This window comes from Microcaecilia unicolor, chromosome 4, assembly GCF_901765095.1.
Source record: "Microcaecilia unicolor chromosome 4, aMicUni1.1, whole genome shotgun sequence".
Classification (NCBI taxonomy): Eukaryota; Metazoa; Chordata; class Amphibia; order Gymnophiona; family Siphonopidae; genus Microcaecilia; species Microcaecilia unicolor.
The window spans coordinates 289904635-289926194 of NC_044034.1; the positions used below are offsets into that span (position 1 = coordinate 289904635).

General features: G+C 46.3%; 1 protein-coding gene across 1 annotated transcript in view; it reads left to right on the plus strand.

Annotated features, from left to right (window-relative positions):
- The window catches only part of FAM178B (family with sequence similarity 178 member B), a 161214-nt gene that overhangs the window by 83850 nt on the left and 55804 nt on the right, over positions 1-21560 (plus strand). The window contains exon 2 of the mRNA XM_030199598.1: positions 3909-3986. Within this exon, the coding sequence (XP_030055458.1) occupies positions 3909-3986 (78 nt within the window). The remainder of the gene's footprint in view (positions 1-3908; positions 3987-21560) is intronic.

The following is a 21560-nucleotide window of genomic DNA, read 5'->3' on the forward strand; positions in this document are numbered from 1 at the left end:
CTGAATCTGAGCCCCAACCATATGCTGCCATCTCAACTTGGGCTTTCTTCCTGCCCAACCAAACTTTACCACTATCCGTCGAAGCGTGGTCAAGTCTCACCGTAATAACCGAATCGGAAGCGACTGCAAGCCACCGTGGAAAGATTATCATGCGATATAGGTGTATTCGTCCTAGAAGAGATAAAGGAATCAAAGACCACACTAACAGCTGTTCTTTCGTGTCCTTGAGCAGCTTTGAGATGTTAAGATCATATAGTTGAGCCAGATTCAGTGGTGTGCTGGAGCCGGCTCGCAAGAGCCGGTTGTTAAATTTTCTTCCGACTTGCGAGCCGGTTGTTAAAAAGCGTGAGCTGGCTCTACTTCCTCCCTCCCTCTGGATCCGGTCCCTCACCGACCTGACTCTGAGTCACCCTGCCTTGTCCTTCGAATTCTTCGGGGCAGGCAGTCAAGCCTGCCCGCTGCCAGCGCTGACTCTATCCCGCTGCCGGTTCGCGCTTTAAAAATGGCCGCCGAGACTTCCAGAGGCAGCCTCACGAGACTTCTGCTGAAGACTTGGAGGCCACCCTTGTAAGTCTCGGCGGCCATTTTGAAGCGCGATTCGGCAGTGGGGGAGAGTCAGGGCTGGCAGCGGGCAGGCAAGACTGCCTGCCCCGAAGAATTCGAAGGACAAGGCAGGGTGACTCAGAGTCAGGTCGGTGAGGGACCGGATCTGGAGGGAGGGAGGAGAATTCACTGAACAACTCAGGAGGGGGTGGCAGGGGAGAGAAGGGAGTCGCTGGGCATGGGTGGATGGCTAGAGGGGAGAGAAGGGTCGCTGGGTATGGGTGCATGCAGGGCAGGGGAGAGGAGGGTCACTGCTGGACATGGGTGGATGGAGGGCAGAGGAAAGGAGGGTCACTGGGTATGGGTGCATGCAGGGCAGGGGAGAGGAGGGTCGCTGGGTATGGGTGCATGGAGGGCAGGGGAGAGAAGGGTCACTGGACATGGGTGGATAGAGGGCAGGGAGAGGAAGGGAGAGAGAAGAAATGCTGGACATGGATGGAGGGGAGGGAAGAGTGAGGAAGGAGATGAGATGAGGGAAAAGGAAGAGAGGAGAAAAAGTGCACATGGATGAAGAAAATAGGCAGAAGCTGAGGACCAGAAATGAAGAAGAAAGGAGGAAAGGAAAGAAATAAATGGAAAGGAAGCCCTGGAAACGGAGTTAAGAGGACAGATAGCAGCAGAATCGGATACTGGGCCAGCATGATCAGAAAAACAGTCACCAGACAACAAAGGTAGAAAAAAATCATTTTATTTTCATTATAGTGTTTGAAATATGTTCACTTTGAGAATCAGGTGCTCAACATTAAAAGTTTATATTTATTTACTTATTTATGGCATTTTATCGCACATTAAACATGAATTAGATTGGAACCTGGGATCATTTAATTTTTTTTTCCTGGAGTAATGCATTGCCACCCCCCACCCAGGCTCTCTCCCCGGCTATAGCCAGCTCTGAAATTTGGAGGGAGCGCAGAGTGGGACCGGGGAGAGAGCCTGTTGTTAAACATTTACCAGCATACCACTGGCCAGATTCATCGGCAATTGAATTCCCAAATATCGAAAGGATCCACGAGCCCAACTCAGTGAGAAGCTATCACCCCATTCATTCCGCAGCCCCTCAGTACTGGCTAGTGCCTCTGATTTCACAAGGTTCAGCTGGAATCTGGAAAAATCACCATACTCCACTAGGCTTTCCATAAGATGTGGCAGAAACTGATAAGGATCCATTAGCAGTATCAATAAATCATCAGCAAAAGCAACTGTCTTAAAAACGACGTCCCAAACTCTAGCCCCTCAAATATCCACGTTACCCTGAATTTCCGTAATAATGGGTCAAGTTTTGAGGCTAATCTAAATGACTCAGAGTTTTTAAGTGTTAGTGTCTAATAATGTGTAGTGCAAGTGGGTGAGCTCACACTTTCCTCTGGTGACAGAAAGTCCATCCAGACTGTACATAAGTACATAAGTACAAAAGTATTGCCATACTGGGAAAGACCAAAGGCCCATCAAGCCCAGCATCTTGATTCCAACAGTGGCCAATCCAGGTCACAAATACCTGGCAAGATCCCAAAAAAGTACAAAACATTTTATATTGCTTATCCCAGAAATAGTGGATTTTCCCCAAGTCCATTTAATAATGGTCTATGGACTTTTCCTTTAGGAAACCGTCTAAACCATTTTTAAACTCCGCTAACCTAACCACCTTTACCACATTCTCTGGCAACGAATTCCAGAGTTTAATTACACATTAAGTGAAGAAAAAGTTTTTCCAATTCGTTATAAATTTACTACATTGTAGCTTCATTGCATGCCCCTAGTCCTATTATTTTTGGAAAGCGTAAACAGACGCTTCACATCTACACGTTCAACTCCACTCATTATTTTATAGACCTCTATCATATCTCCCCTCAGCCACCTTTTTTCCAAGCTGAAGAGCCCTAGCCGCTTTAGCCTTTCCTCATAGGGAAGTCGTCCCATCCCCTTTATCATTTTCGTCACCCTTCTCTGCACCTTTTCTAATTCCACTATATCTTTTTTGAGATGCGGCGACCAGAATTTAACACAATATTCGAGGTGCGATCGCACCATGGAGCGATACAAAGGCATTATAACATCCTCATTTTTGTTTTCGATTCCTTTCCTAATAATACCTAACATTCTATTTGCTTTCTTAGCCGCAGCAGCACACTGAGCAGAAGGTTTCAACTTATCATCAACGACGACCCCTAGATCCCTTTCTTGGTCCGCGACTCCTAACGTGGAACCTTGCATAAGTGAGCTTGAGTCCCTAGTGACGTCCAATTTACTCTAGATGTCATGATAATAAATTGGTGCTCCTCACCAATCCCAGGGTTTCATCTAAGCTAATGTGAGACTTCAGCCTTAATCAATAAAGATTCCAGATCTTGGTGCCTCTGTGGTGTCTTTCTGCTGTTCTACTGTTTTACCCTTTTTGGATCAGCAGGTATTAGTGATCTGAATTGGCCACTGTTGGAAACAGGATATTGGGCCTAATGGATCTTTGGTCTATCCCAGTATGATACTAATGTATGTAGGTATAGCGAAGGGGTGGGTAACCTGCGGCCCCCGAGACCTTGAGAAATATATACAGAAAATGTCATTAACCAGAATTTTGGTGATTTTTAATACTAGTTTTTACAAATTGTTTCAGAATAGCCACTCTAGCAGTTTATTTTTATCATTTTTATTTATTTATTTATTTATTTATCACAGAAGGTCTGTGGAGCTCTCTGCATTTCCTTTTTTGACATTATGTAATGTTGCAGCCCTGTAAGGGTAGTATTGTCACTTATACAGTCTGTGCCAGAGCCGGTGGAGGGAGGCGGGGATAGTGCTGGGCAGACTTATACGGTCTTTAGATTGTAAGCTCCTTTGAGCAGGGACTGTCCTTCATTGTTAAACTGTACAGCGCTGCGTAACCCTAGTAGCGCTCTAGAAATGTTAAGTAGTAGTAGTAGTCTGTGCCAGAGCCGGTGTTGGGAGGCGGGGCTGGTGGTTGGGAGGCGGGGATAGTGCTGGGCAGACTTGTACAGTCTGTGCCCTGAAAATGACAGTTACAAATCAAGGTAAGGTATACACAAAAACTAGCACATATGAGTTTGTCTTGTTGGGCAGACTGGATGGACCGTGCAGGACTTTTTCTGCCGTCATCTACTATGTTATGCAGCCTTCTGTGTATAAAGGTTGCCCACCACTGGTATAGAGAATACGCCCACAGTTTTGCAGTTTATTGTGTATAATTTTTGGCATGATTAAGATGAACTTCTACCTTAGGTAATCTCTGATGTGTTGCATGGGCTCACTCACTGTCTTGTTTTTTTTTTTTTTTTTTTTTGTCCTTACAGATCTGTTATCTGTTGCATAGCCTCCTCATCCTGGCCAATGTGGTAGTAGGAACTGAAACAATATCTTCAAGTATGAGGGTAAGTGATGCTTTATAGTGTCAAATATGTAACCAGTCATTGGTAATGTGGTGCCAATCCCATTCTTGGTTAGTAGGGCTCATAAAAGGATGGATGAGCAGATGGTGGACTGTGCTGTACATAAATAAGTTCTACTGAATAGGCAGGGCCAGCTTAACCAATGGACCAGGTAAGGCTCTGGCCCAGGGCGCCAGTGATTAAGGGTGCCAAAATATCCAGCTTCTGACTTCACCTGGTCTACAGGTTAACTCTTTCCACACACACACATACACACATACACCCTCAGTCCAGTTTTCCCCCTCCCTGCAGGTCTGACACTGTTCCCTCACCTTTCTCACTCAACATCGTCTTGTAAAATTTACGTTGGTTGCCAGTAGGAGCAGTAGCATGACAGGCTGCCTTTGGCCAGCCCACAAAAGGGAGAGATGCCAAACCCGATGGGGTTGGGGAGCAGGGAGGGGTGCCAGAAATGATGCTATGGGGGTGGAGGTGTCACCAAAGCAAGTTGGCTCAGGGCGCCACTATCCCTTCAGTCAGCCCTGTGAACAGGAAAGTGGCTATAAAAGTTACCTCTCTCAGAAAAAAGTCTTTGGGAACCATGAAAAATAGTCAGTAGACACAGAGGCATATTTTCAAAGCACTTAGCCTTCCAAAGTTCCATAGGTTTCTATGGAACTTTGGAAGGCTAAGTGCTTTGAAAATATGCCTTAAAATCATCTTTCCAAACAAAAACCTGGACAATGGATTCAATCCAGCACAATTAGCAATGGTTTTATCTTTACAGTTTATTACAATTCACAAAAGGAAAATCAAAACATATAGATTCTACAAAAAGTTAGACCAGAGGGTCCACAGTAAAATCTCAAAAAAACAGCACCATCAATAGCAGCAGCTGAACAAACTCTACTCTTCACACAGAATTCATATTTTGGCAAAGCCATTACTTTTCATCCTAAGCAGTTGTGTTCCACTTACCTAACCTTGAAGACAAGTAGAACAAAAATTACCACATGAGGTGATATCATCTGACAGAGCCCAGCATGGACACTACCCAACTTTCTATTTCTAGAAGTCTTTGGCAGACCTGACCACACATGCACACATACCTTCCCACCTGTCTCAGTCACACAGGACCAGGCAGTCATCTTTTTTCTGCATGGCAAAGGGAAATGTAGAGGCAGAGCAGAAACTTAGATTGTTGCTCTTGAAAAGACAATGAACGAACTCCTAGTGGTTTTTAAGAATGTACTTGGTGCAGCAAGGTCATGTCTGTGACTTACCCTTACAACTGGTGGTTGCCGTGCCTTGGACCCAACCATAAGGCCTCTAATTGTAAACTCTGTCCTCAGAAAAGGACCCTTAAGAGTCGAGAGGTGTTCTGTAAGAGACTTTTTGGCATTTCTAACTCTAGTCCATCGCCATTAGAGGCATCAGTTCCCATGGCTTCTGGAGCTGCATTAGACACTGGGGATGTGCCGGCACTGAGGAGGACAGGGAAGGATTTGATGTCATCCTTGTTGGCATTGAGGGATCCTGATGTCAGGCATTAAGTGAAGGTGAAGAACCATCGACATTGGACCTCCTTGATTCATGATGCCAAGAGTTCCAGAGAACCCAGTACCCGAGAAGTGTCAGCACTGTTAGGACTACTCCTCTTCCGTGGATTCAGTACCAATGCAACAGCCTCCCTGGAGCCAGGACCAGATCTCAGATTCGGCCCTGTCAACTTCTCAGGGTGTCTCAGTACCAGCCTTGTCTTTACTGATGCCTGCCCTCAAGGAGCATTTCCGGGCCATAATGCTGTAAGAACTGGAGCAGATCCCGGTTTGGCGTGATGCTGAGTCATCGAGGGCATCAGTAACATAGTAACATAGTAGATGACGGCAGAAAAAGACCTGCACGGTCCATCCAGTCTGCCCAACAAGATAACTCATATTTGCTGCTTTTTGTGTATACCCTACTTTGATTTGTACCTGTGCTCTTCAGGGCACAGACCGTATAAGTCTGCCCAGCACTATCCCCGCCTCCCAACCACCAGCCCCACCTCAGTGTCAGCCATGGTGCTTCCTCAGCTAATCCTGGAGGCCCATGCGCTGCCTGTCAGCTATTTTTTGACGCTAACTGAGCTGGGCTCCTCTCCAGCCCATCAGGACAGGAAGCCTCCTTGGAAAAAAGGATTTGTTCCCTGGTGCTCCTGTCCAGAACCTAGCCATGAGTTCAGTGGTCCAAGGCAGGCACAGACTCAGATGTCTTGAGAACAGTTCTTTGCTGAGTCTTATTCAGAGTTCAGACCACTCTTGGGTGTCTGACTTGGAGCCATAGGAGCCCTCAGAGGGAACCCTGGGTCTTTCTCAGAACCCACCCCACCTCAGGAAATGAGGAAGTCTCCCCCCAGAGGAAATCTCCTTTGTCACTTTTTTACAGGAGATGGCTGAGTCCATCCCACTTTGGTTAGAGGTTGAGCCCAGGGCCAAGATGTTGGACTTCCTTGATTGTGATGCCCCTCCTAAGAAAACTGTGACAGTGCCCATGCACAGCATCCTTAAGGGGGAAGGCTGACAGTCGCTCAAAAGCGAATGGTTTGGGATAAGGTATCACCAAAACAGGGAAGATAGGGTATCCTGATAGTGAGGTTGCAAAAGAGACCATAGTAGAACAGTTGTCCTTAAATAAAAATCATACAAAAGATTGCAAATTAATACTGTCAAGTACTGAGCATGTAAATAGGAACAACAAACGTAGTTTGAAATGTCTATATGCGAATGCCAGGAGCCTAAGAAATAAGATGGGAGAGTTAGAATATATTGCACTAAATGAAAACTTAGATATAATAGGCATCTCTGAGACCTGGTGGAAGGAGGATAACCAGTGGGACACTGTCATACCGGGGTACAAATTATATCATAGTGATAGGGTGGAATGAATTGGTGGAGGGGTAGCATTGCATATTAAGGAGCGCCTTGAATCAAATAGATTGAAAATTCTGCAGGAAACAAAACAAATCTTGGAATCACTATGGACTGAAATTCCATGTGTAAAGGGGAAAAGGATAGTGATAGGAGTGTACTACCGTCCACCTCTCCAGAATGAACAGACGGATGCAGAAATGTTAAAGAAAATTAGGGACAAAAACAGACTGGACAACACAATAATAATGGGTGATTTTAATTACCCCGATATTGACTGGGTAAATGTAACATCAGGGCATGCTAGGGAGGTAAACTTTCTTGACAAAAGAACTGCTTTATGGAGCAGCTGGTACAGGAGCCAATGAGAGAAGGAAAAATTCTAGACCTAGTCCTTTGTGGAGCGCATGATCTGGTGCGGGAGGTAATGGTGCTGGGGCCGCTTGATAACAGTGATCATAATATGATCGGATTTGATATTAGCTTTGAAGTAACTATATACAGTGGGGGAAATAAGTATTTGATCCCTTGCTGATTTTGTAAGTTTGCCCACTGACAAAGACATGAGCAGCCCATAATTGAAGGGTAGGTTATTGGTAACAGTGAGAGATAGCACATCACAAATTAAATCCGGAAAATCACATTGTGGAAAGTATATGAATTTATTTGCATTCTGCAGAGGGAAATAAGTATTTGATCCCCACCAACCAGTAAGAGATCTGGCCCCTACAGACCAGGTAGATGCTCCAAATCAACTCGTTACCTGCATGACAGACAGCTGTCGGCAATGGTCACCTGTATGAAAGACACCTGTCCACAGACTCAGTGAATCAGTCAGACTTTAACCTCTACAAAATGGCCAAGAGCAAGGAGCTGTCTAAGGATGTCAGGGACAAGATCATACACCTGCACAAGGCTGGAATGGGCTACAAAACCATCAGTAAGACGCTGGGCGAGAAGGAGACAACTGTTGGTGCCATAGTAAGAAAATGGAAGAAGTACAAAATGACTGTCAATCGACAAAGATCTGGGGCTCCACGCAAAATCTCACCTCGTGGGGTATCCTTGATCATGAGGAAGGTTAGAAATCAGCCTACAACTACAAGGGGGGAACTTGTCAATGATCTCAAGGCAGCTGGGACCACTGTCACCACGAAAACCATTGGTAACACATTACGACATAACGGATTGCAATCCTGCAGTGCCCGCAAGGTCCCCCTGCTCCGGAAGGCACATGTGACGGCCCGTCTGAAGTTTGCCAGTGAACACCTGGATGATGCCGAGAGTGATTGGGAGAAGGTGCTGTGGTCAGATGAGACAAAAATTGAGCTCTTTGGCATGAACTCAACTCGCCGTGTTTGGAGGAAGAGAAATGCTGCCTATGACCCAAAGAACACCGTCCCCACTGTCAAGCATGGAGGTGGAAATGTTATGTTTTGGGGGTGTTTCTCTGCTAAGGGCACAGGACTACTTCACCGCATCAATGGGAGAATGGATGGGGCCATGTACCGTACAATTCTGAGTGACAACCTCCTTCCCTCCGCCAGGGCCTTAAAAATGGGTCGTGGCTGGGTCTTCCAGCACGACAATGACCCAAAACATACAGCCAAGGCAACAAAGGAGTGGCTCAGGAAGAAGCACATTAGGGTCATGGAGTGGCCTAGCCAGTCACCAGACCTTAATCCCATTGAAAACTTATGGAGGGAGCTGAAGATGCGAGTTGCCAAGCGACAGCCCAGAACTCTTAATGATTTAGAGATGATCTGCAAAGAGGAGTGGACCAAAATTCCTCCTGACATGTGTGCAAACCTCATCATCAACTACAGAAGACGTCTGACCGCTGTGCTTGCCAACAAGGGTTTTGCCACCAAGTATTAGGTCTTGTTTGCCAGAGGGATTAAATACTTATTTCCCTCTGCAGAATGCAAATAAATTCATATACTTTCCACAATGTGATTTTCCGGATTTAATTTGTGATGTGCTATCTCTCACTGTTACCAATAACCTACCCTTCAATTATGGGCTGCTCATGTCTTTGTCAGTGGGCAAACTTACAAAATCAGCAAGGGATCAAATACTTATTTCCCCCACTGTATAAGAAATCAAATATGTTAGCATTTAACTTTAAAAAAGGAGACTATGATAAAATGAGAACAACAGTGAAAAAAAACTTAGAGGAGCGGCTGCGAGGGCCAAAAATTTACATCAGGCATGGATGCTGTTCAAAAACACCCAGGCCAAATATATTCCGCATATTAAAAAAGGAGGACAGAAGACCAAATGACAGCCGGCATGGTTAAAAACTGAGGTGAAGGAAGCTATTAGAGCTAAAAGAAAATCCTTCAGAAAATGGAAGAAGGAACCGACTGAAAATTATAAGAAACAGCATAAGGAATGTGAAGTCAAATGCAAAGCGCTGATAAGGAAGGCTAAGAGGGACTTTGAAAAAAAGATTGCGTTGGAGGCAAAAACACATGGTAAAAAATGTTTCAGGTATATTAAAAGCAGGGAGCCGGCAAAAGAATCGGTTGGACCGCTAGATGACTGAGGGGTAAAAGGGGCGATCAGGGAAGACAAAGCCATAGCAGAGAGATTAAATTAATTCTTTGCAAACGTCTTCACCGAGGAAGATTTGAGAGAGATACCAGTGCCAGAAATGGTATTTGAAGTGACGAGTCAGAGAAACTGAATGAATTCTCTATAAACCTGGAGGATGTAATGGGGCAGTTCTACAAATTGAAGAGTAGCAAATCTCCTGGACTGGATGGTATTCATCCCAGAGTACTGATAGAACTGAAAAATGAACTTGCGGAGCTATTGGTAGTAATATGTAATTTATTCTTAAAATCAAGCATGGTACTGAAAGATTGGAGGGTGGCCAATGTAATGCTGATTTTTAAAAAAGGTTCCAGAGGAGATCCGGGAAATTATAGACCAGTGAGCCTGACGTTGGTGCCGGGCAAAATGGTAGAGACTATTATAAAGAACAAAATTACAGTCATATTCAAAAGCATGGATTAATGAGACAAAACCAACATGGATTTAGTAAATGGAAATCTTGCCTCACCAATCTACTACATTTCTTTGAAGGGGTGAACAAACATGTGGATAAAGGTGAGCTGGTTGATATTGTGTATCTGGATTTTCAGAAGGCGTTTGACAAAGTACCTCATGAAGGACTCAAGAGGAAATTGGAGAGTCATGGGATAGGAGGTAGTGTCCTATTGCAAATTAAAAACTGGTTAAAAGATAGAAAACAGAGAGTAGGGTTAAATGGTCAGTATTCTCAATGGAGAAGGGCAGTTAGTGGGGTTCCCCAGGAGTCTGTGTTGGGACCATTGCTTTTTAACATATTTATAAATGACCTAAATGGGAGTAACTAGTGAGGTAATTAAATTTGCTGATGACACAAAGCTATTCAAAGTTGTTAAATTGTGAGGGGATTATGAAAAATTACAAGAGGACCTTACGAAACTGGGAGACTGGGCGGCTAAATGGCAGATGACGTTTAATGTGAGCAAGTGGAAAGAGATGCATGTGGGAAATAGGAACCCGAATTATAGCTACGTAATGCAAGTTTCCACGTTAGGAGTCACCGACCAAGAAAGGGATCTAGGTGTCATCATTGATGATACACTGAAACCTTCTGCTCAATGTTCCACTGGAGCTCAGAAAGCAAATAGAATGTTAGGTACTATTAGGAAAGGAATGGAAAACAAAAATGAGGATGTTATAATGCCTTTGTATCAGTCCATGGTGCGACCACACCTCAAATACTGTGTTCAATTCTGGTCACTGCAACTCAAAAAAGATATAGTAGACATAGGTGCCCTGTATAAGAGGCTTGGGGAGGCTAAGCCTCCCCAGCCCAACTGTGACCTTCCCCTGGCTACCTCATCCTCGAAAAACAAAATTGTTTGTATCTTCCTCTGCTCTCTGCGCCGGTGTCCACCCTCCCACTCGTGGCGCCGGCTCCTCACTTTGTCAACCTATAATGGCTCTCCGTTCCTTCCTGCCCCCGCCCCACGCATTTAGCCCTTTTATTTTCAGTGGCTGTGACAGCAGTGAAGAAGACAGCTCTGTGGGCTTGCCTCCAGCTTCTCCCTTCCTTCACACAGTGTCCCGCCCTCGTGCAAACAGGAAATACATCATCGCAGAAGGCGGGACACTGTGTGAGGGAAATGAGAAGCTGGAGGCGAGCCCGCAGTGCTTTCTTCTTCACTGCCGTCGCTGCCACTGAAAATAAAAGGGTTAAACGCACGCGGGGGGGGGGCAGGAACGAACAGAGAGGAGGGCTGTCGGGAAGCTGAGGGAGGGCAGGGAGAATCGCTGGGCATGGATGGGAGGAGAGGGCAGGGGGAGAGAAGAGATTACTGGACATGGAGAGGAGGGGAGTGCAAGAGGAGAGAAGAGTTCGCTGGACAGGAGAGAAGGGCAGGGGAGAGGAGAATTGCTAGACATGGATGGATGAATGGGGGCAGGGGAGAGAGGAAATTTGCTGGATATGGGTGGATGGAGGAGAGGGCAGGGAAGAATGGAGAGTTGCTGGACATGGATGGATGGAGGGGAGAGAAGTCAGGAAGGAGATCACATGGATGGAGGGGAGGGAAGAGAGGAGAAATGCTGGACATGGATGGATGGGTGGGAAGGTAGAGGAAGGAGATGCACACGGATGGAGTGGAAGGCAGGGAAGAGAGGAGAAATGTTGGACAAGGATGGAGGGAAGGAAAGACAAAGGAAGGAGATGCACATGGATGGAGGGGAAGGGAGAGAGGAGAAATGCTGGACATGGATGGAGGGAAGACAGAGGAAGTAGATGCACATGGATGGAGGGGAGGGGAGTGAGGAGAAATGCTGGATATGGATGGAGCGGAAATTACTGAATTTTGAGGGCTGGATTGGAACACTGTGAGGGCAGATGCTGAAACTGGAGAAAGGATAGGGACAAGGCTACAGATGGTAGACAGGACGCATAAGGACACAGGAGGATGGTGGACATGGTGAGAGAAAAAATATCAAATGGAAAGAAGACACTGCATAAAACAGAAGACACTGGGACCAAAGCTAATAGAAAAACTAAATAATCAGACAACAAAGGTAGAAAAAAGTATTTTATTCAGAATTTATTAATTGGAATATGTCAGCTTTTGGAAATGTACATCTGTGATATTTTGCATGTAAGTTTCAATTTTTCTAGTATTGCCGCATGCTGAGTCTGACTTCTTGAGGTAACTTTCCAGTTCAGTATTTTGCCTTCATATCTGTTGTCATGTGTTTGTCATGTATGATCAAGGTGCAGTATTCTGCTAGTGTGTAGTATTTGCAGCCCTTTTTGTTTTGTTTTTTCACTAGGTTGTGTACTGGTGTTTTAGAGCCCAGTGTAATTACAGTGCTGCCTTTCCACGCATAAGGTTGTAGCTCGTCCTGTCCTTGGAATTAGTGCTGTTATGGTTTGGTAAGGTTACGAGTGTGTTTTTGCACAAGTTTGTGTATAGTGTTTTACAGTGGAGAGATTGTGTGTTGGCCTTACTGAGGTGGCACCAAAACATCAGAAAGGGTGTAGAGCCTAAATCATGACACACTACCTCTTGAAGGATCTACATATGGTCATTAATAAAAGGAGCTCATTGTGAACACTATCCACCCTAAAAGGGTGTTTTGTGGCTCTACATAAGAATTGTGATATTATGATCCCTTGTTTCATATTGTTGACGGTCTGAATTTTCCGTATGGGTGGTATATTGGTGTATTAGGGTCTGCCCAGTGTAATATTTATGGTACAGTAAGATTCTGAGTGTGTTTTTGCACAAATTTATGCATAGTGTTTTGCAGTTGAACGATTGTGGTTAGTATATGCTTTGAGCAACCACTTTATTCTTTGACATATGATACATATCCAGGGCTTTTTTGTGCTGGTACGCACCGGTACGGCATAGCGGCACTCCCCCCCCCCCCCCCCCCCTGGCAAGTCCTGCACCCTTCCTCTCACTCCCCTACTTACTGTTTTTCTAGGACTTGGCAGCGCGAATGGTGCAGGCAGCGATTGAGAGAGGCTGGCAGCATCGGAGCTTCCCTCTGCGAGTCCCGCCTACATTATTTCAACTTCCTGTTTCCGCATAGGCAGGACTCGCAGAGGGAAGCTCCGATGCTGCCAGCCTCTCTCAATCGCTTCACCGTTCACGCTGCTGAGTCCAACGCTGGCAGCCTTTCTAGAAGGAGGATGGGCTGGGGGAAGAAGAATCGCTGGATATGGGAGAGGGGAGGGCAGGGGAGAGAGGAGAATCGCTGGACATGGATGGGAGGGAAGGGCAGGGGAGAGAGGAGAATCGCTGGACATGGATGGGAGGGAAGGGCAGGGGAGAGAGGAGAATCGCTGGACATGGAGGGGAGGGCAGGGAAGAGAGAATTGCTGAACATCGATGGGAGGGGAGGGCAGGGCAGGGAAGAGAAAATTGCTGGACATGGAGGGGAGAGAGGAGAATCGCTGGACATGGATGGGAGGGCAGGGAAGAGAGAATTGCTGGACATCGATGGGAGGGCAGGGGAGAGAGGAGAATCACTGGACATAGATGGGAGGGCAGGGAAGAGAGAATTGCTGGACATGGATGGGAGGGGAGGTCAGGGAACAGAGAATTGCTGGACATCAATGGGAGGGCAGGGGAGAGAGGAAAATCACTGGACATGGATGGGAGGGGAGGGCAGGGAAGAGAGAATTGCTGGACATTGATGGGAGGGGATGGCAGGGAAAGAGAGGAGAATCGCTGGATATGGATGGCAGGGGAGGACAGAGGGCAGAGAAGAATCACTGGACATGGATGGGAGGGGAGAGCAGGGGAAGGAGGAGACATACTGGACATGGATGGGAGGGGAGGTCAGGGAAGAGAGATTCGTTGGTCATGGAAGGGGAGGGCAGGGGAGAGAGGAGAATTGTTGGACATGGATGAGAGGGGAGGGAAGGGGAGAAAGGAGAATCACTGGACATGGATGGCAGGGGAAGACAGGGGACAGAGGAGAATCGCTGGACATGGGAGGAGAGGGCAGGGGAGAGAGGAGACATGCTGGACATGGATGGAGGGGATGGAAGAGAGGAAGGAGATGCACATGGATGGAGGGGATGGAAGAGAGGAAGGAGATGCACATGGATGGAGGGGATGGAAGAGAGGAAGGAGATGCACATGGATGGGAGGGCAGGGAAGAGAGGAGAAATGCTGGAAATGGATGGAGAGGAGAGTAGGAGATAGAGGAGAATTGCTGGACATGGATGGATGGAGGGGTTGGGGGGGAGAGAGGAGAAATGCTGGACTTGGATAGAGGAGAGGGGAGAGAGAATTATTGCTTTATATGGATACAGGGTAGGGAAGAGAGGAGAAAAGCTGGACATGGATGGAGGAGAGTTGAGAGGAGAAGTGCTGGACATGAATGGAGGGGAGGAAAGAAAAAAGAAGAAGATGCACATGGATGGAGATGAGGGAAAGGGAAGAGAGGAGAAAAACTGCACATGGATGGAGAAAATAGGCAAAAGCTGGATCCAACTTATACCTCCTCTAGTCAATTCCACGGAGGAGGACCCAGCTTTTACTTATGAATGTATGGCAAGAAATGAAGAAGAAAGGAGAAAGTAAAGAAATAAATGGGAAGGAAGCCCTGGAAACGGAGTTAAGGGAACAGATAGAGAGCAGCAGAATCAGAGACTGGGACCAATATGGATAGAAAAACAAAGTCACCAGACAACAACGGTAGAAAAAATCATTTTATTTTTATTTTAGTGTTTGGAATATGTCCAATTTGAGAATTTACATCTGCTGTCTTATTTTGCACTGGGTATACTGGAGCTGTAACAGCTTACAGAAATTATTTATAATGAAAAAAATCATGTTATTTTTTTCTCCTATACTAGTATAATATTTTCAATTATGTCTGTTTATATGCGCCATGGCTGGTATAAGGGGTGTGGCTAATGTGGGTGTGTACATATCTAATATCTAAATTTAATAAAATGTATTAATTGTGACTTTTACTTTTACTTATTTTTTTTCTGTGTATTGTCAGACAATTATGGATGTAAGCTCCACCCCTGGCCCCACCCCCTTTAGCCTCCCCAAACAGTTGGGCCACCGACCGCCTATTTTAGTGGAATTAGAAAAGGTGCAGAGAAGGCCAACGAAAATGATAAAGGGGATGGGACAACTTTCCTATGAGGAAAGGCTAAAGCAGCTAGGGCTCTTCAGCTTGGAGAAAAGGCAGCTGAGAGGAGATATGATAGAGGTCTATAAAATAATGAGTGGAGTGGAAAGGATAGACGTGAAGCGTCTGTTTACGCTTTCCAAAAATACTAGGACTAGGGGGCATGCGATGAAGCTACAAAGTAGTAAATTTAAAACGAATCGGAGAAAATATTTCTTCACGCAACGTGTAATTAAACTCTGGAATTTGTTACCAGAGAATGTGGTAAAGGTGGTTAGCTTAGCGTGGTTTTAAAAAGGTTTGGATAGCTTCCTAAAGGAAAAGTCCATAGATCATTATTAAATTGGACTTGGGGAAAATCCACTATTTCTTGGATAAGCAGTACAAAATGTTTTGTACTTTTTGGGATCTTGCCAGGTATTTGTGACCTGGATTGGCCACTGTTGGAAACAGGATCCTGGGCTTGATGGACCTTTGGTCTTTCCCAGTATGGCAGTACTTATGTACTTAAGGTAGTGCAGTTGAAGAATTGGAAACCCCTCTCTATATACAGCCTATACCTAAGAGGGCAGAATCTATGTATGGAGTCCAAAAGGCTCCCGGATTCAAGAAACAGCATCTTCCTCACTATTTCATGGTGGCTGAATCTGTCTTCAAAGGGGCCAGAAGTTCTGGGATCTATGCCTTGGCAACCCTGGAGAAGGATACTCGAACTCTGGAGTTTTTTAGGAGGAAGGTTTTTCAGGGTTTTATGTTCATTTCTGCATACAGTCCTACTAGCTTTATATGAGCCTCCACTTGAAGAACTTGGTGTGCAGTGTGGTGGAATTCATGGACACTCTGGCCTCAGAACAGGCTGCTGAGCTCTAGCACCTAGTAGCCAAACAGAAGGAGTGCTGAAAGCACATAGCTCGGGCAACCTATGATGCTTTCAATGTGGCATCCAGGCTTTACGGCATACCTATCATGGTCACACAGACTTCAGTGACAGACGGTGTAATTAATCAACGGTCTTTTTCAAGACCACTACTATGTTTTTTTGTCTCCAGTTATTCATTATCAACTGAGACTTGAGATTATTTTGATATCATCATCTATAAGTTTTGATTTTTATCACAGACACAAGACTCCTGATGTAGGCCACCTAGGCCGAAACACAACGTTGTGTCGAGTCATTTTAATGTAACACCAATAAACATTGTTTGTTTGAGAATATTAAAATTTTGTTTGGTTCCAGTTCTTTGGTTAAGCCTGGTTCACATTCCCACTTTTTTGTTATTGTTTTCTGTTTCGTGGGATATACCGAGTTCTCCACGTATGTGGATTCTCCTTAGCATCCAGAATCTCCACCATAGGTATTGGCATGCACAGACTTGGCTGGCTGTGTATTTCAGACTTTGAACTGACAGTTCAAGAGAAGCTCATGGACATTCCTTGCCAAGATGATAATCTTTTTGGCAACAAGGTAGAGAAGGTCACTGACTTAATCAAGAAACATACCGATACTATGAGGTCACTGTCTTGGCCCACTCCTTTTGTGGCTTTCACATCTCGAGGTTTTTGGGTGGTAGCTAAAGGAGACCCTACTACTCTCCTGTCTGCCCTCCCTAGCAGTCCACAGGTTCCTGTTCCAGCTCCCCAGTCAATCAGGGGATGAGCTTTTGATTGACTCCATGAGAACATAGCTGCCATAACAGTGATTGTCCTGAATGGCCTACCGGCAGTAGGGAAGCTGAATTTTTTTCAAGCAAGATGGCCTCTTATAAAATCAGACTGGTGGGTTCTTGAAATAGTCTGGGGGGGGGGGGGGGGGGGGGGGGTATGCCCTGCATTGGCAAGAACTCCCTCTAGATTGCCCACCAAGAGCATCAAGGTTCAGCTGTCAGCATCAGGATATGCTCACAGAGGAAGAGAGAGGTTCTGTTGCTGGGAGATTTCAATCTGCCGGATGTAGATTGGAAGGTTCCATCTGTGGAATAGGAAAGAAGTAGAGAGATCGTAGATGCTTTCCAAAGTGCTCTGCTCAGACAAATGGTGACGGAACCCACGAGGGAGGGAGCGACGCTTGATCTGGTGCTCACAAATGGGGATAGTGTGTCAAATGTCCGAGTGGGTGCTCACCTGGGCAGCAGTGACCATCAAATGGTTTGGGTTGATATGACAGCTAAAGTGGAGGGCGGCCACTCAAAACTCAAAGTCCTGGATTTCAAGCATGCTGACTTTAGTAAAATGGGGGAATACCTGAAGAAGGAGCTGATGGGCTGGGAGGACATACAAGAAATGGAAGGGCAGTGGTCCAGGCTGAAAGAAACTATAAATAGGGCCACAAACCTTTATGTAAGGAGAGTAAATAAAAGCAAGAGAAAAAGAAAACCGATATGGTTCTCCAAGCAAGTGGCTGAGAAAATAAAGGCTAAAGAGTTGGCATTCCAGAAATACAGAAAAACTCAAGAAGAGGAACACGGAAAGGAATACCGGATGCAGTGGCGTTCCTGGCCTGGATGGCACCCGGGGCGGAGCGCCGATGCGCCCCCCCCAGGTGCAGCGCCCCCCCCCCCCCCCCCCCGCTAGATGACACCTCCCCCCCTCCGGCGAAATGACACCCCCCCGGGTGCACGCCGCTGGGGGGGGGTACCGCGGCGCGCGCCTGCTCCTCTGAGATCGCTAAACTTTGTTCGCTGCAGCTCCCTTGTCCCGGAACAGGAAGTAACCTGTTCCGGGGCAGAGGGAGCTGCAACGAACGAAGTTTAGCAAACTCGGAGGAGCAGGCGCGCGCCGCGACACCCCCCAGCAGCGTGCACCCGGGGCGGACCGCCCCTACCGCCCCCCCCCCTTGGTACGCCACTGACCGGATGAAACTGAAAGAAGCCAAGAGAGAGATACATCTGGCGAAAGCGCAAGCAAAGAACAAATGGCTAGAAAGGTAAGGAGGGGTGACAAAAATTTCTTCAGGTATATTAGTGAAAGGAAAATGACTAAAAAGGGAATTGAGACTGAAAGATGCTGCGAACCGCTATGTAGATAATGATGAAGAAAAAGCAAATTTGCTAAATAGATACTTTTGTTCTGTTTTCACTGAAGAAAATCCTGGAGAAGGACTGTGATTGACTGGCAAAAGTACATATGAGAATGGAGTGGATATAGCACCGTTCACGGAAGAGAGTGTGTATGAACAACTAGGAAACCTAAAGGTGGACAAAGCCATGAGACCAGACGGGATCCACCCCAGGATATTGAGGGAGCTCAGAGAGGTTCTGGCGGGTCCTCTTAAAGATTTGTTTAATAAATCCTTGCAGACGGGAGAGGTTCCATGAGATTGGAGAATGGCGGATGTGGTCCCTCTTCTCAAAAGTGGTGATAGGGAAGAAGCTGGAAACTACAGGCCGGTAAGCCTCACTTCGGTTATTGGAAAACTAATGGAAGCGATGCTGAAGGAAAGGATAGTGAATTTCCTGGAAGCCAATAAGTTGCAGGATCCGAGACAACATGGTTTTACCAAAGGGAAATCGTGTCAAACGAATCTCATTGAATTCTTTGACTGGGTGACCATAGAATTGAATCAGGGACGTGCTATAGACGTAATCTACGTAGATTTCAGCAAAGCTTTTGACATGGTTCCCCATAGGAGGCTCTTAAATAAACTGGACAGGCTGAAGATAGGACCTGACGTGGTGAACTGGATTAGGAACTGGTTGACGGACAGACGCCAGAGGGTGGTGGTTAATGGAATTTGCTCGGATGAGGGAAAGGTGAGTACTGGAGTGCCTCAGGGATCGGTGCTGCGGCCAATTCTGTTCAATATACTTGTGAGTGACATTGCCGAAGGGTTAGAAGGTAAAGTTTGCCTTTTTGCGGACGATACTAAGATTTGTAACAGAGTGGACACCCGGGAGGGAGTGGAAAACATGAAAAAGGATCTGTGGAAGCTAGAAGAATGGTCTAAGGTTTGGCAATTAAAATTCAATGCAAAGAAATGCAAAGTGATGCACTTAGGGAGTAGAAATCCACGGGAGACGTATGTGTTAGGTGGGGAGAGTCTGATATGTACGGACGGGGAGAGGGATCTTGGGGTGATAGGATCTGAGGATCTGAAGGCGACGAACCAGTGAGACAAGGCGGTGGCCGTAGCTAGAAGGTTGCTAGGCTGCATAGAGAGAGGTGTGACCAGCAGAAGAAAGGAAGTGTTGATGCCCCTGTGTAAGTCGCTGGTGAGGCCCCACCTGGAGTATTGTGTTCAGTTTTGGAGGCCATATCTTGCTAAGGATGTAAAAAGAAATGAAGCGGTGCAAAGAAAAGCTACGAGAATGGTATGGGATTTGCATTACAAGATGTATGAAGAGAGACCTGCTGACCTGAACATGTATACCCTGGAGGAAAGGAGAAAAAGGGGTGATATAATACAGACGTTCAAATATTTGAAAGGTATTAATCCGCAAACGAACCTTTTCTGGAGATGGGAAGGCGGTAGAACTAGAGGACATGAAATGAGATTGAAGGTGGGCAGACTCAAGAAAAATGTCAGGAAGTACTTTTTCACGGAGAGAGTGGTGGATGCTTGGAATGCCCTCCCGCGAGAGGCGGTGGAGATGAAAACAGTAACAGAATTCAAAAATGCGTGGGATAAACATAAAGGAATCCTGTTCAGAAGGAAGAGATCCTCATAAGTTTAGCGGAGATTGGGTGGCAGAGCCGGTGGGGGGTGGGGTGGGGCTGGTGGTTGGGAGGTGGGGCTAGGGCTGGGCAGACTTCTACGGTCTATGCCGTGAGGATGGCAGATACTAATCAAGGTCAGGTACATACAAAAGGTAGCACAAATGAGTTTATCTTGTTGGGCAGACTGGATGGACCTGCAGGTCTTTCTCTGCCGTCATCTACTACGTTACTATCCTGCTTATTTTCGAAGGAGAAGGGTACCCATCTTCTGACACAAATCGGGAGATGGGCGTCCTTCTCCTAAGGTCGCCCAAATCGGCATAATCGAAAGCCGATTTTGGGGCGTCCTCAACTGCTTTCCGTCGCGGGGATGACCAAAGTTCAAGGGGGCATGTCGGCAGTGTACCGAAAGCGGGATGGGGGCGTGGTTAACAGATGGGTGTCCTTGGCTGATAATGGAAAAGAGAAGGGCGTCCCTCATGAGCATTTGGCCGACTTAACTTGGTCCATTTTTTTTCACGACCAAGCATCAAAAAGGTGCCCGAACTGACCAGATGACTACCGGAAGGAATCGGGGATGACCTCCCCTTACGTCCCCAGTGGTCACTAACCACCTCCCACCCCGAAAAAAACAACTTCAAAAACTTTTGTCTTTTTTTTTTTTTTTTTAGAGTATATCCTTCGCTATGCCTCCATCCCTGCGATGGCAGTTGAGGATGTCCAAAATGTGGATGTTTCTGTGAGAAGGACATCCATGCCTTTGCTATGCCTGACACCCTCTTTATTTATTTGGATTTTGGATCACAAGTAGCAGCAGTGGGATTTGAACTGGCCACCTCCAGATTGCAAGACCAGTGCTCTAACCACTAGGCCACTCTGCCACTCCTCCACTGTACTCCACTCCCTTGAAATTTGGCCATTTGGCCATCCCTGTGGGAGGGGGGGCAATATGCAGGTTCCTGGGGGGGGGGGGTATGTGTGTGTCAGCGGAGGCATAACGAAGACGTGGACGTCCTTCTTTCAAATATTTTGAACGTCCTCAACTGCCCTCCACAGAGATGGCCAAATTTCAAGGGATTACAGTGGAGGAGTTGCCTAGTGGTTAGAGCACTGTTCTTGCAATCTAGAGGTGGCTGGTTCAAATCCCACTGCTGCTACTTGTGATCCAAAATCCTGCTAAATAAATAAATAAAGAGGGTGTCAGAGGCATAGCAAAGGCATGGATGTCCTTCTCACAGAAACATCCACATTTTGGATGTCCTCAACTGCCGTCACTTCCCCTCCTTAGGAAGGAAATCGTGTGCAAATGAGCTAACAGCGAGCAGCTCATTTGCATGCAATTTCCTTCATAAATGCCCGTTCCTTTCAGGGCTTTTTCCATTCAGTTAGTGGGATCAGTGCACTACGAATGCTGGCTCCTCCCACAACCAAATGGCTTGGATTTGGTCATTTCTGAGATGGGCGTCCTTGCTTTCCATTATCGCTGAAAACTGGGGACGACCATCTCTAAGGTCGACCTAAATTTCATGATTTGGGCGTCCCCGACCGTATTATCGAAACAAAAGATGGACATCCATCTTGTTTCGATAATACAGGTTGCCCCGCCCCTTTACGGGGCCATCCTTAGAGATGGGCGCCCCCATTCGATTATCCCCCTCTATGTTACTATGTTTTGCAGTCCCATTCGGTCAAGCCCATGCCATCAGGAGAAGAAGGAAAGGGATTCTATTCCACATACTTCCTCATAACCAAGAAAATAAGGGGACCTAAATCTAAGGCCCTGAACAAATATCTGGTCAAAGATGATTGGCTATGCTTTCTGGACTTAAAG